The sequence below is a fragment of the Monodelphis domestica genome, chromosome 2 (assembly GCF_027887165.1).
Source record: "Monodelphis domestica isolate mMonDom1 chromosome 2, mMonDom1.pri, whole genome shotgun sequence".
Lineage (NCBI taxonomy): Eukaryota > Metazoa > Chordata > Mammalia > Didelphimorphia > Didelphidae > Monodelphis > Monodelphis domestica.
This window is the reverse complement of record NC_077228.1, coordinates 478951099-478966101: the sequence shown is the minus strand read 5'-3', so window position 1 is coordinate 478966101 and position 15003 is coordinate 478951099. Positions and strand designations below refer to the sequence as shown.

General features: G+C 46.1%; 1 protein-coding gene across 1 annotated transcript in view; it reads left to right on the top strand.

Annotated features, from left to right (window-relative positions):
- LOC100033076 (epidermal growth factor receptor kinase substrate 8-like protein 3) overlaps window positions 1-10470 on the top strand; it is a 67929-nt gene extending 57459 nt beyond the window's left edge. The window contains 17 exon segments of the mRNA XM_007485223.2: window positions 1066-1359; window positions 1586-1675; window positions 1677-1736; window positions 1870-1934; window positions 2711-2796; window positions 2951-3057; window positions 3349-3466; window positions 3589-3653; window positions 3977-4051; window positions 4698-4846; window positions 5436-5547; window positions 5860-5882; window positions 7425-7524; window positions 8081-8215; window positions 8652-8725; window positions 9701-9833; window positions 10067-10470. Of these exon segments, the coding sequence (XP_007485285.2) occupies window positions 1066-1359; window positions 1586-1675; window positions 1677-1736; window positions 1870-1934; window positions 2711-2796; window positions 2951-3057; window positions 3349-3466; window positions 3589-3653; window positions 3977-4051; window positions 4698-4846; window positions 5436-5547; window positions 5860-5882; window positions 7425-7524; window positions 8081-8215; window positions 8652-8725; window positions 9701-9833; window positions 10067-10078 (1698 nt within the window). The 3' untranslated portion in view covers window positions 10079-10470.
- The last annotated feature ends 4533 nt before the right edge of the window (window positions 10471-15003 follow it).

Genomic DNA, 15003 nt, shown 5'->3' with positions numbered 1-15003 from the left:
GGAAGGAAGGAAGGAAGGAAGGAAGGAAGGAAGAAAGGACGGAAGGAGGGAAGGAGGGAAGGAAGAGGGAGAGAGGGAGGGAGAGAGAGAAAGGATGAGGGAGAAGAAGAGGAGAGAGAGGGAAATGGGAGAGGAGAAGGGGGACAGGGACAGGGATAGGAGGGAACAAAGAAGATGAGAGTGACAGATTTGTAATTTGTAGAACAGGCAAGACAAAACAAATACATAGAACAGTTGAATAATCCAAGATAGTGTGTATGATCCAAGTTAGCAGAGTTCAGAAAAGGGAGAAAGTGCTCTAGTAGCTAGAGATGCCTTTGTGGAAGGGGCAGGACCTGAGCTGCATCCCAGAAGCTGGGTAAGATTATTGTGAAGGGACCAGGATTTTCATATGGTGTGTAAAGATCACAGCCACAAGAACAGGATTCAACAAGTCCAATGATTCCATCAATATTTACGAAGAACCTAAGATAAGGCAAGATAGTGTGTAGAGAGCAAGAAAGTCCTGAGTTCCAACCCCATCTCTGACCATGTCCCAGGGAGGCCCTGTACTCTCTAGGTGCTCTGGGTAACTGAGATTTTGTTTCATACAGCCAACCTGTATTGGTAAAAAGAGTCTCCTCACCCAGGAGTTCCCTATACTAATAAAATCACAGGTCTAGTCCCTATCCCTGAGAGCAAGCCATTATTTCTGACTGGGGATACAGAGAGGAAATGGCAGGCCTGCTGGAGCTAAGCATGGGTTGGGGGAGCAATGTGAGATAAGATTGTCAAGGTAAGGAGTGGCCTGTTTGTGTCCCCTGAGAAGCAAGCAAAGGACTATGAACTTTATTCCTAGGGCAAAAGGAAATAGCTCAAAGTAGCTGCCACTTCTTTTCTCTAGTACCAGAAAGCCCATAGATTCAAGATTGTCAAATTGCTCCAAGTTCCTCCTTTAAACAGTCCAAAGATCATATGAGCCTGAACTCTGAAGAGATGCTCATTGTCACCCCTTCCAGCCCTTGCAATATTCCCCAACTCCAATCCTGACCTTGTCCTGGGTGGGCTGGGGTGGAGGTGGGGCAGGTCCTCCTTGTCTGGGGATCCCGGGGGATCACCTCACCACCCCAGAGCACTTTCTACCCTGTGATCAAGGGATCTAATGCAACCCATTCTCCAAGTTTGGCCAACTCCTGGGCATTCTCCCTTTTGATTCCTCAGCACCTGCTGACCTGTAAACTAGGCTCAGGGACTATCCATGAGCCTAAGGATGTAATCAGCAAGCTTCAGTTGATGGATGCCCAAGGTCAAGTGTGGGGCCAGAACGTGCTCCTGCAGGTCCAAGACAACTGGCTCCAAATCCTGGATATTGAGACAAGGGTAAGGATTCCATCCTGTCCTTGCCCTCCTCTTCCCCCTGAGGGGACCTTTCTTTCCACCAACATTCCCTTTTGTGCTTATCTCTCCTCTCCAAGGTCCAAGGACTCCTCCAGGTAGGTATGGGTTTGGGAGGGTCATATTAGGTGTCATGGGATTTTCCGTTGGAAGGAATGTACTCTGGCTCTCAAGAAGACACCTTTACTAAGCCCTTCCTTTCCTCCCACAGGAAGAGATGGATTCCTACCCCTTGGATGGCATCCAATCATTGGAAGTTATATTAAATAGCTGTTCCTACAATTCAATTCTACAAATTACCCCTTCAGGGGCTGGACCACTCTTTCACCAGTATCCTGTTATTTCAGTGCTGGGAAGTTAAGGTGAGCAGTTTAGGGAAGAAGGATGGGAAACAGTGAGTTTACTATTCTAAAGGGGATAAAAATACCAGATTTAGGTCTGGGAGGGGCAGCACTTCTGCCCAGACACATTTATTCTGATTATCCCCTTCTCTAGGCTGAGATCCTGAAGAATCACCTACAGAAGGCTATCGATGAACTTAAAAAGAGTCAAGAGCCAAGGTAGAGCCTCCCTCTAAACCCCAAGGTCCTATGAAGCTCCTAAATGTGACCGGCTCAGGGACAATGGGAAAATAGCACTTCATACACCCCAAAGCTACTTTGTAATGCCCCAGTTGCTAAAAAGAAACCAAAGATAGGGCCAAGAAAAGGGCCAAAATTGGAAAAGATGGAAATAAAAAGGGAGTGAGGATGAAGATGGGGATGGAATATAGAGCTATGTTCAGAATTAGAAGAGGGATAGATGGGAGACTGGGGCAACAAGGTGTTACAAAGGATAGTGTGCCAGGCCTAGAGTTGGGAAGACTCATCTTCCTGTCTAATCTGACCTCAGACACTAGTATCATGACCCTGAGCAAGTCACTTAACCTCATTTGCCTCAGTTTCCTCATCTGTAAAATGAGCTGAAAAAATGGAATGACAAATTATTCCAGTATCTTTGCCAAGAGAATGGCAAATGGGGTCACGAAAAGTTGGATATGTCTGAAATTACTGAACAAAAAACTATGAAGATGGGAGACTAAGGAATGGGGATGAAGAAGTATTCTAGAGATGGAAAAACCTATTGGCTACAGATTGAAAAAAAAAGATGAGAATGAGAATGGTTCAAAAAAGACAGGGTTGAAAATACAATGGTGATGGTGGAGTGAAGGGTAGAAGAGGCTAAAGTCACCTGAGTTGAGAAGACAGTGAGATAAAATGCTATCCTGAGAGCCAGAGGGCTGGGGGACAGGGGACCACCTATTCCTATTTCTCAGATCCTATTATATCTTTCACAGATCCATATTTAGGGGTTCGCAGCCCAATCAGAATAGGTGGGAGGCACCTCCCCAAGAGAAATCTCCCTGGAATCCCACTGAGCACAGTGAGTAGGGTCCAGAGCATACAAGGAGGTGGGATGGAGGATGGGAGATGTTGATTGATGCAAAAGAGGGAAAAGGCTTCCTCTGCAACTCTGGGTAGATGAAAACCATGGTGGACCACAATGGCAACCCTTCTTTGTCTTCTAAACATTGCAGGACGCCCCCTCTCACATCGCCCTAGTTCCCAGGAGCCACAGGGTTTTGGCCAGTTTCCCCAGCAGAAAGCACAGCCTGAGCACCCTCTGGACCTGGATAAAGACCTGGTAACCATATCTAGCCTTAACCCAGGACCTCAAACTTTGGGCACACTGTGGAGGAGAGGATAGAGGGATGAAAGAAGGACAGGAGCCCCAGACCAGAGGCTAAAGGAATGATGCAACAATGGCAGGAATGAAGCAAGGCTAAGGGTAGACAGGTGGACAAGGCAAGGGGTGGTCAGGGACAGAGCTGGAAGCTCCTACATGGGGCCAGTGGCATGGATTTGTGAGGGAACCCAAGAACCACTGGCCTATTCAAGGTCAAAGGCTCAGCCTGACGGCGTTATCTGAAAACAGGAGGAGCTGAACAAAACCCTGAGTGACATTGATATGTTCATAATGATGGCATCGGATGGCCAGAAAAATAATACTAAGAAACTTATGGGGAAGAAGAAGAAGAAGAAGACCCAAAAAGGTGAGCACAGGTCCTGAGTGGACCAAGGGCCACCAGGAGGGTATTTAGGAATGGTGGAGGTAGAGGGATGAGTGTGGGCACAGGACTGTGAGTGGTCAATCAGTCCTGTCTCTACTTCACAGAACCAATCTCAGAACCCCAATATATTGACTGCTTCCAGAAGATCAAGCATGCATTCAATCTCGTGGTAGGTCAGCCCCTGGGGAGGTATGGAAAGGGCTGATTCATCCTCAAACTGAGCCCCCTTCTTAGTCTTCCACTCTCCACAGCCAGCCTCCTCCTTTCTTCCCTCTAGCCTCAGTTCCTCCCCTCCCATCCAGAAAATCATCATCTACCCCCTAAAACCTAACTGTCCAGAGTCAATCAGCTCTAGAAGCACTCTCCCCCACTCCATTCCCTCTCTCCTGCCTGGAGACTCAGTTAATTCCAGTAAAGGGGACCAAGGCCAAGCCTTCACCCTTTGAGGGAGCTGAGTGCCCTGGTGGTGAGGGTCTATGAATGTGTCCTCAGGGAATGCTGGACCTCCATCTACAGCAGCCAAGTGGTCCTGACCTTGTCCACATGCTCTTCCAAGCTTTGAACGTGGTAAGTTGAAAAAATGTAAGGTAGACTGTGATAGAGAATGAAAGGGGAGCAGAGGAAATGGAGGTGGGAGTGGGCAGGAGAACAAAAAGCAGGTGAAGGGATGGAAGGTGAGGAACAGGAGGGAGTCCAGTTTTCCCCTTATTTCCCTTCCAATTCCCTCAGATCCCTTTATGTTCCACCTCAGCTGATGCCGGGCAGGGCTACTCTCTTCAATCCCAAGGTGATGGTCAGGGATACTCTGGATTGGGAGGAGACCCCAAGGGAAGGACTCGGGAAGAAGGTCCCATGGACCTCGACATGCTTGACTGTACACAAATGTCCAGACAGACTTTTTTTAGCCCTAACCTTCTGTGTTAGAATTAATACTATGTATTAGTTCCAAGGCAGAAGAATGGTAAGAACTAGGCGATAGGGATGGTGACTTGCCCAGGGACACACAGCTAGGAAGTGTCTGAGGTCACATTTGAACCCCAGACCTCTCATCTCCAGACTTGGTTCTCCTAGCTTAGCCACCCCCAAACAGACATTTTTAAACCTACCATCCTTATTAGGTCCTGGCCTATCAAGGTCCCATAAAGAAGGCTAACTCCTATTCAGCTCCTCCTGACAAAGAACCACAGCAATAAACCCTTCATTATTCCTCCAGGTGATGTCCAACTGCCCCCATCCTCATTTGGCAGCTTCCACAGAGGTTCCTCGGTTAACTCCCAAAGCCATTGCCCTGCTGCAGTCTTGTCTGACACCAAATGAAATGGATTTCTGGGAAAGTCTGGGAGAGTTCTGGACCATGAGCACGTGAGCGCAAACTCCAGTCATGCCACCAGTCCCAGATGCCCACCTTTGCCACCAACCCCAAAGCACACCCTTACGTGGGTCTTTCACTAGATTCATAGAACCCAATCTGGAACGGACCTTGGAGGTCACCAAGAATCCACCTCCCATCCGGGGCAGGAAATCCTTTTTTTTTTCTCTGTCTTAGCATCAACATTCTAAAACAGAAGAGCAGTAAGGGCTAGGCAATTGGGATTAAGTGACTTATCCAGGGTCATTTTGCTAGTCAAATTTGAACCCAGGTCCTCCCAGCTCCAGGCTTGGCTCTCTATCCACGGAGCCACCTCGCTGCCCCTCAGGAAATCATTTAATGTATTTCTGGATGATTGTCTAGAAAGTGAGGTTGACTTCCCACTGCTCTGCCAGCTGTCAGCTCTTTGGCCTTGGACAAGCCACCCCATTTCAGGCCTGTTTCCTCATCTGTAAAATCAAAGGGGTCCCAGCGGCCTGTCAGTTCTAACCTGACAGGTCTGGGATCCCCACAGACTGGGAAAGACTCCGTACAGAAGAGGGAATAGACTCACCTACACTTGGGGTTGGGTCTTTCTCCCAGGACTAATGAAGCAGACCAAAGGCCAGCAAATTCTACACCCACCCCCAGACTCTACGGGCAGTGGGAACCCTCCAAGTTCTCCTCGGACAACCCCCAGCACACCCCAGCCAAGGTAAGAAACAAAAGGCATTTCCTGGTTCCCCCGGAAGAGAATGGAGCCCAGGAGGTGCCTCCCAGAGCCCCTCCGGATTCCAAGTCCCTTCCCCAGCCTCCTCCAGCATCAGGTAAGGGAGACCCCCAGCCAAGGCCCTTCCTTGGATTAAATCAGGACTAATTCAGAGTGGCATCATGGGAAATAATGCGTGTATGTGTGTGTGCCTATCCTGGGGGTGTGGGGGAGGGTTATTATCTTAATTTAAGTGTCTGCTACCACCTGGGGCTGGTTTGCTGTTCTTACTTGCTCCCTGTTCTCTCTCCCTTACAGGACCAGGATCGCTTCTCCCTCAGGTTGGTCCTAGGATCAAGTGGATTGGGTCATAGCCCCAGAGAAAAAATCTCTCTCTCTCTCTCTCTCTCTCTCTCTCTCTCTCTCTCTCTCTCTCTCTCTCTCTCTCTCTCTCTCTCTCTCTCTCTCTCTCTCTCTCTCTCTCTCTCTCTCTCTCTCTCTCTCTCTCTCTCTCTCTCTCTCTCTCTCTCTCTCTCTCTCTCTCTCTCTCTCTCTCTCTCTCTCTCTCTCTCTCTCTCTCTCTCTCTCTCTCTCCTTTTCCCATTTCTCTCCCCATCTCCCTCCCTATCTCTCTCTCTGTCTCTGTCTCCCCTCCCTCCTTCCCTCTCTCTCTCTCCCTCTCTCTTTCTCTCTCCACTCCTTTCTCCCATCTCTCTCTCTTTCTCCCTGTCTCTCTCTGTCTCTGTCTCCCTCCCTCCCTCCTCTCTCTCCCCATCTTTCTCTCTCTTCCTGTCTCTCTGTCTCTCACTTTCTCGGTGTCTGTTTCTCCATCTCTCTCTCTCTCTCTTTCTTCCTCTCATTCTTTCTCTCTTCCTCTTCTCTCTCTCTCTCTCTCTCTCTCTCTCTCTCTCTCTCTCTCTCTCTCTCTCTCTCTCTCTCTCTCTCTCTCCCTCTCCCTCTGTCTCTCTCTCTCCCCCTCCCTCCCTCTCTCTCTTTCTTCCTCTCATTCCCTTTCTCTTCCTCTCCCTCTCTCTTTCTCTCTCTCTGTCTCTCTGTCTCTCTTTCTCTCTCTCCCTCTCTCTCCCTCTCCCTCTCTCTTTCTTCCTCTCATTCTCTCTCTCTGTCTCTCTCTCTCTGTCTCTGTCTCTCTCTCTCTCTCTCTCTCTCTCTGTCTCTCTGTCTCTCTCTCTCTTGTCTATCTCTCTCCTCTGTCTATCTCTCTCTCTCTCTCTCTGACTTTCCTATTTCTCTGTCTGTCTCTCTGGTTCTGACTGTCTCTCCCTATTTCTGTCTGGCTCTTCCCTGCCTCTCTTCTGTCTCTCTGTCTCTCTCTCCCTATCTCCTTACCTCTCTGTCTCTCCCTGCCCCCCACCTTGTTAAAGCTTCATTGTGCTCCAAAGACACTAAGTTCTGTCCTCCTGGGAGAAGAGCAGACAGTGTTCTCAGAGCTGGAACAAGCTGTCTCTTGGCCCTCGAGCATCCTGACCCTTTCCCCTGCGGGTGCCCCCTGCCCACACAGTCTAACAACTGAAACACTCAGAGCCTCATCTGCCCACCCTGCTGAGCTGGGAGCAGCAGCAAGAGGCCGGGCTCTCAGCAACTGGGCAAGCGCAGAGGTTTCTAGGATCTTAAACCTAGAGAAAACTCAGGTCTTCCTATCCAGGCCCTCCAACCCTCAGACCACAGCTCCCTGCCTTTTCCTTGCGCCCCATGATTCTGTGTAAGGGTGGGGGAGAACAAGGCAGGAAGGAAAGGCCCAGACACTGCAAAGAGTCCATGGGGGACCAGACCTAGAGCTCCCACCCTCCAGAATTCCCTTCCCTTTTCCCATGATCCTCAGCCTGGAGACCTAAGAACTCTCCCTGACTCTCCATCTCCTGCAGTCCCAGCCCAGCGCAGCAGCCTCTGTTAATGCAAGTTCAGTATGAGTTTGAAAGCAGAAACCCACAGGAGCTGGCAGTGGTCCAGGGCGAGGTGCTGGAGGTGAGGAATAAAAATTGTCAAGAGATGAAGGGGGGAGGAATGGGCATTCATGAAGTGCCTACTGTGTGCCAGGCACTTACCAATATGATCTCATTTGTTCTTCATAATAACCCTGTGAGGGAGATGTTAATATCCCCATTTTAGAGATGAGGAAACTAAGGCAAACAGAAATTCGTCCTGCCCAGCATCATACCACTAATGAGTGTCTGAGGGTGTATTTGAACTCAGGTCCTCCTGACTCCAGGTCCGGTAGTCTATCCACTGGGTCACCTGTTGCTTCTGATGATGAACCTTCTTCATGGCAGAGGGATGAATGAGGAAGATAGTAGAATGGAGATGGGGTGGGAGATGCTGGAAATGAAAAGCAAGCCTGGAAGGAGCAGGGATTGAGTCTAAAAGCCCCTTCAGGATGAGTGTGGGGAGAGGAGAGAAGAGGGAGAAGGTAGAGATAAAGGGAGAAAAAGAGAGCATGAATGGGTACTCGGGGGCCCCCTCCCAGTCCCCAAACCACGTATGGCACAGTCCCTGAAATAACAGCGGTCTTCACTCTCCACAGATTCTGGACCAGCGTAAACAGTGGTGGCTCGTGAAAAATGAAGCTGGACAAAAAGGTTACATCCCTAACAACATCCTAGAGCCTCTGCCACCAGGTCCACCAAGGACCAGGAGCCAGCCTAGCTCCCCAATTCAGGTAACTGCACCCTGGGATGAGGGTGGACAGACCAGGCTTCCTCCCAGGGTGCCAATGTTCAGAGGGGGTCTTCAGCCTTTTGAACCCCTTAGAAGCGTAGCACTTGGCACCTCTTGGAGAAAATAAGCAGCTATAAGAGGAGGCTCCTAGAGGATCCAGAATACCCTGGACAGTTCCTCTGGGACCTCCATCATCCCAGATCTTCCCTCCTGCCACCAGCCATGGATGCAGAAATTGGTCCTTATGTGCTTGGCCTTTGGGGAAATAAATAGTGAGAACTGGGTCCTGTTGTTGGATGTGGAGCTGAAGCCAGGGGGAAAGGTTGTCCCAGATCCCTGGGGATGACTTTGAGGAAAGGGGAAAACTGGAGTCAGTTTTTTAAATGGTTTTTTTTTCTGTTTTTAATTTAATTTAATGTTTCTCTGTGCTCTTTTAGGGTCCTGTGCTAAGGTCCACCTCCAAGCCACATGAAGTAAGGGAATGGTTAAAGTCAGAGAACTTCTCTACCATGTGAGTGCCTGCCCCAGGGTTTGGGGGAGAGGAGAGAAGGAAGGGGATCTAAGAAGGGAATCCCATTCCTCTCAGATATTTGGATCATAAAATACCGCCATTCATTCAACAAGCATTTATTAAGCAATTACTGTTTTGGGGGCATTTCCATAGGCTGGGCAGCTAGAAATATTAAATAAGGCATACTTCCTGCCTTCACATGAGAAGATACTTGTCATAGCACCCAGCCTGGAGTCAAGAGGACCTAGGTTCAAATTTGGCCTCAGATACTTCCTAGCTGTGTGACCCTGGGCAAGTCACTTAACCCCCATTAATTGGTCCTGGCCGCTCTTCTGCCTTGGAGCCAATGCATAGTATTGATTCTAAGATGGAAAGTAAGAGTTTTAAAACAAAACAAAAAAAAAACTGATACTAAAACAGACGGTAAGCGTTGTATTTTTTTAAAATAAGATAATTATAGTAAAAGCATGTTAGAAAAGTATGGATGTGCTTGCTTATAAATATCCAAGTGGGGAGGTGAATGGGATAAGGATTAGGGAAGGCTTCCCCAAAGGCTTGGGATTTGATTTGGGATTTAAAGAGCAGATAGGAATTTATCTGCAGTACAAGAAAAGGAAGCAATTTTCCTTAGCCCAGAATGATACCCTCTCCAAGGTCCCAATGGCCCCAATGGTCTGTTTCCCCAGTAGGAAGCACAGAAGCAGAACAGAGGGGGAACCCCAAGGCTTTTGTCTCAGGGCACTCCATAGAGAGGGTATTAATGGCACTAATGTCATCGCAATCTAATTTAATTTTAACTCAAACAGCAAAGTTTAGCAAGAGTAATTCATTGAAACGGGCAGCTACCAAACGAATAAGATCTTTCACCCACTTTCCACTCACACCAGTATCCTAGAGTCTTTGCTGCCCCAGCATTTGTCCATAATCAAGAGGATCTTCCTAATGACTAGTTACCTGACGTTGTGTCTTTCACAGCACCATTAAGACTTTGGGAGTACTGACAGGAAGCCAGCTCCTGCACATGCAGCCCCGAGAGCTACAGCTGGTGTGCCCAGAGGAGGCCCCCCGAATCCTAGCCCGGCTAGATGGGGTGAAGAGGACGCTAGGGGTGAGGCTAGCCTTGGTCCCTGATTTCTGAATGCATGTCCCTGGTGAACACTGGGAAGGGGAGGAGGAGGGATAAAGGGGCCAGGAGCATGTGTGTGACTACAGGAGTTTGGGGGTGCAGCCACTGATCCTGAGAGGAGGTTCTATGGAGTCCTGCTCTGGGCAAGTGAGTGGTTACTCCCAAATCTATACTCAATCTACAAGTTCCTAAACCCGATCCTTTCTTCCCCCCAGATGATCCCTTAGGCTTCACCCAGAACTGTTCAGAATGAAGGGTTGAATCCCTAGTTTCCTCAGAGCAACAGATTGGATGGCCCCAGAAATCCTGTGCCTTCAGACACCTCACCTACTCACATTTGTCAACTCGATCACACTTGCCTGCCTAAGCCCCCTTTTCAACTCCAGCTCGTCTTCCAGGACCTTATTATCTGCCGAGAGCCATATCCTGGTCTAAACTACTTATTTCCTGAAGTGAAATGGGAATGAGGGCAATGGATGAGAAGGAAGAAAGGAGGGCTGGAATGGAAGCTTACCAGGATGATGCTTGTGTTCCCCATTCATCTGGAGCCATCCCCAAATCCTGAGTATTTATGATACATCCTTGCCCCACAATAAACCAATGCCTCCTTATAACCAAAGCACCTGTCTTTGTATACCTTTACCCAGCCTTTGCTCAAAGATGTTACATGAACAATAATAATTAGAGAAAGGTAAATGAAAACAATTCTGAAGTTCTACCTCTCGTTCATCAAATTTGGGAAGTTGACAAAAAAAATGACAAATATGGAGGGACTGTGGGAAAACAGGTGCATTAATTTATTGTTGGTAGAGATGTAAACTGGCCACATCATTGTGGAAGGCAATTTGGAATGATACTATGCTCCAAAAGCTATTCAATTGTGGATATGTATATCCCCTTTGACTCATCAATATCACAACTAGGTCTCTACTCTAAAGAGATCTAAAAAAGAGGAAAAGGACTCAACTACAAAGATATTTATAGCAACTCTTTTTGTGGTGGCCAAGAATTGGAAACTTGGGAATACTCACAAATTGGGAAATGGCTGGAAAATATAGTATTTGAATGTAATGGAATATTATTGTGCTGCAAGAAACTATAGAAGATATGGTTTCAGAAAAACTTAAGAACATTTGTATAAACTGATGCAGAGTAAAGTGAGCAGAATCAGGAGAACAATTTATAGAAAATCAACAATATCTTAAAGACAACTTTGAAAGAGTTGAAATTTCTAATCACCCCAAGGAGCAACCACAATTTCAGAAGACTCTGGATAGAACAGGCTACATACCTCCTGTCAGAGAGGACAGAGACATGGTGACTCCGAGTGCAGGTTGAGATATTTTTCAGGACATGGTCAATGTGGGCATTGGTTTGCTGGAGTATACATATTTGTAATAGGAGCTTTAGCTTTGTAGGGATTAAAATTTAGGGGTTTGACTAAAATATGAGAATTCTAAAGTAATATTGTGGTTGCCAATTAAAAATATTATAGCTCAAGTCAAAATGACTTTTAATAGCTTTTATTTACAAAGAGGTGGAAAGAGTGAAAGTAGAGAAATGTATGAAGACAGTAGAGAAAATGTCTAGCCTATCACACTAAATGTTGCTCTGATCGTCCTGGCAGGGCTCATTAACCCTCAGCCAGAGGACCCAGTGGTGTCTTATGTAAAGGTTCCAGCAACCAACACAGCCTCCTCCACAAGAAGGATGCCTCTCCAGAACTAATCTCTCCAGAAGCCAGGACAGGAAGGCCAGCTACTCACTCACCCAAGGCCAAGATCAAAGGAGAAGATCCTTGAGCAGTCCTCCTAGAAGCAGTCCAAAACACAAGGCCCCAAGTCGAAGCCAAGGCCCAAGTCCAAAGCCACCTCCAAGAGGCAAGTCACTAGTCAAAGCTCCAAGCAGAAGATTCAAGCAGAAGACACTGGGCAGGAAGTTCAGGACTTTTTATAGTCCTTTTTCCACATCACTTCCTGTCCCTTCCTCACTTCACAGGAGCCAATCACAGGTTCCAAATTGCCTAGCACTGCCCAGGACAGCGATGTCTATGGGATCCACCTCTCATCCTCTAAGGGTGTCCCTTACTTGGTTTTAAGTAGGGGTGTTTAAGTTTTTGGTTGATTAATTTGAAAATAGACAAAGAGAATAAAGAATTCCCTTTCACAGTTTTGTTTTGTTTTTTTGCTTTCTCAATTCATGGCAGGGATGAAGGGGAAAGGAGAGAAGGTAGATCTTCATTTGAAAATAAAACAGAATTTAATTATGTTTTTTAAAAGAACATAAATAAATAGAAATACATTGTCTCTTGAGGCAACCCAGTTCACTTTACAGGCAGTTCCAATGGTTGCAAAGTTTGTCTTGACTTCAAGGTTAAAGTCAACATTTCAAAACTCCTAGCCAATCCTTCAGACTGTGCTTTTCACATTGCACCAAACTTGAGAGACCTTCAGTCCCAAGCCAGGGCAGATCTGGTTCCTGACTCCACCTAGCCTCCTATTTCCCCTAATGCCATGGAGACCATTTTAATTTCTTGGCTGGAATAGAGAAGTCTAGCCAATCTGGAAAACCACATACATACCATTTGCTCTTTCTTTCTTGAAGATGGGTCAACAAGAGCAAAGGTGGTTTTAGTGCAGAATATTAAAAGCTAGGATTCTATGGTCAATAAATAAAAACCACAACTAGACAATCAGAAGAGCCCAGCACATGTCAAGACATAAAAAACCACAAAAGTAAGACTAACAATACTGGAAATTTGCTGAGATCCTTTAGAGGATGCTTGTAATTTTTTTATTCCATTTGTTCAAAATATAAACCTGTTTCAAGCACCCTCTTAGCTAAATTGGGGAGATATGAACTTTAGAGTATAGAGGGCATAATCCCTGCATTCAAGGAGTTTATAATCCAGTAGAAGGATTAAAAAACAAAAGATGCAACAGAGGAAGATTCATTCCATAAGGGCATTTGAGAGAAGAGGATGTTATTAAAAATAAACTGATTCAAACTTCAAAGATCTATGAGTTTCTTGTAATATAAATTCAATATGAACCAACAGTGGGATGTGGAAACCAAAAACAACTAATTAATTCCATCTTAGCCAGCATTAAGAGAAGCATGGCTTCTAGGAATCAGGAGGTGATCATTCCTCAGTCCCTTGTCCTAATCAGAGCACAAGAGAGCATTACGTTCAGTTCTGGGCACCCCATTTTATGAAGGCATCGATAGGCTGGAGAGGGAGCTACAATGGCACCCACCAAGACCAAAAGATTTAGAGGAAGGTCCCCAGCATGTGGGAGTTCCCCAGGTCTCTCTGACTTCTCCCTCTTTACTATTTCTCCTTGATTACCTTCTCCATGTTAACAATTCTTAGATCTATTTATTCAACTCCAGTTGTCACATTCCTTAAACTTGATGTCTCATAGATAACTCTTTTTTAAACCCTTACTTTCTGCCTTAGAAATGAGAGTATTAGTTTCAAGGTAAAAGAGAGGTAAGGGCAAGGCAACTGGAGTTAAGTGACTTGCCCAAAGTCACACCACTAGACACTATCTGAGGCTAGATTTAAATCCAGGATCTCCTATCTCAAGACTTGACTCTGTATCTCCTGAGCCACCTAGTTGCCCCTTTCCTAGATGTCAAAAACTCAACTTATTATCTTTTCCCCCAAACCCTCTCCTCTTCCTAATTTTCCAATTGCCATTGGGAAATCCCACCATTCTCCCAGCATTCTTGACTCCTTACTCTCCTCTGAAAAATTCCCTCTTCTCTCCTATGATACAGCCACCAAGCCTGGTCTAAGCTCTCATCTGATGGGTCCCCTTGACTCAAGTTTCTCCTTACTCCAAGCCATCTTCCATTCAGCTGTCAAGGTGATTTTCCTCCACTCTGACCTTATTACCACTGTATTCAATAAATTCCAATGCCTTCCTATCACCTCCAGGATTAAATGGAAAATCCCCCATTTGACTTTTAAAGTCCTTCAGAGCCTGCCTCCTTCCTACCTTTCTAGTTTTCTGAGATCTTAATCCCTTGCACCTGCTCTCTGATCCAATGACACCTGCCTCTTTGCTGTTCCTCGAACAAGACACTCCACCCCTCAACTCTGGGCATTTTCACCAGTTGTTCCTTGAGCCTGGAACACTCTCTCTCCTCATCTCTGGCTTTTTGTTGTTGTTGTTTAGTTATTTTTCAGTCATGTCTAATTTTCCATGCTTCCTGTTAGGGTTTTCTTGGCAAAGGCACTGGAATTAATTGCCATTTCCTTCTCTATCTCCTTTTATAGATGAAGAAACGGAGGCAAATTGGGTTAAGTAAGTCTCCCAGGGTCACACAGCTAGTAAATATCTGAGCCCAGATCTTCCTGACTTCAGGCTCTGTGCTCTATCCACTGTACCATCTAGCTGCCCTCTGGCTTCCTTGGATCTCTCACACACACATTTATTTGCTTGGGGACTTTCCCCTTAGATTGTGAGTTCTTTGAGGGCAGAGACTATTTTTTGTCTTTCTTTGTACCCTCTGCTCTTGGCAGACTGCCTGACATCTAGAAGAAACTTACTATATGTTTACTGACTTGCTTTGCTGTCTTGATAGACAGATGCCTAATGGAATGTTTACAGAAAGATCTAAAGGAGAATCAGGAAGGATGAGGAGGCATCTGTAACAGGTGCCCTGCTAGAGAGAGTGAGTCAATGCAATCATAGATCTAAGTACCAAAATATGCAAGCAGAAAATTATAAGAAATTAATAGTCATTTCTCATATTCCCTATGATTGCACAAACATTTATATCATTTTACCAAGTTATTGTCAGGGCATATAGAATATTCCTGATTCTACATTTTTTTTATGTTGGCTGTTTTGCATGGAGTTTTTTCTATATAGCTCTGAAGTCTCTCTATAGATCATTCTTTAATGACTTGTAAGTAGACAGAATGATATCAATCGATCAGACAGCAAGCATTTCTTAAGCATCTACCTAGGTAGCATAGCAGATAAAAGGACTGGCCTTGGAGTCAGGAAGATTTGAATTCAAATCCAGCCTCAGACATTTATTAGTGGTGTGACTCTGGGCAAGTCACTGAACCTCTTTCAGCCTCAGTTTCCTCATCTGTAAAATGAGTATACCAATAATAGCACTTGTCTCTCAGGGT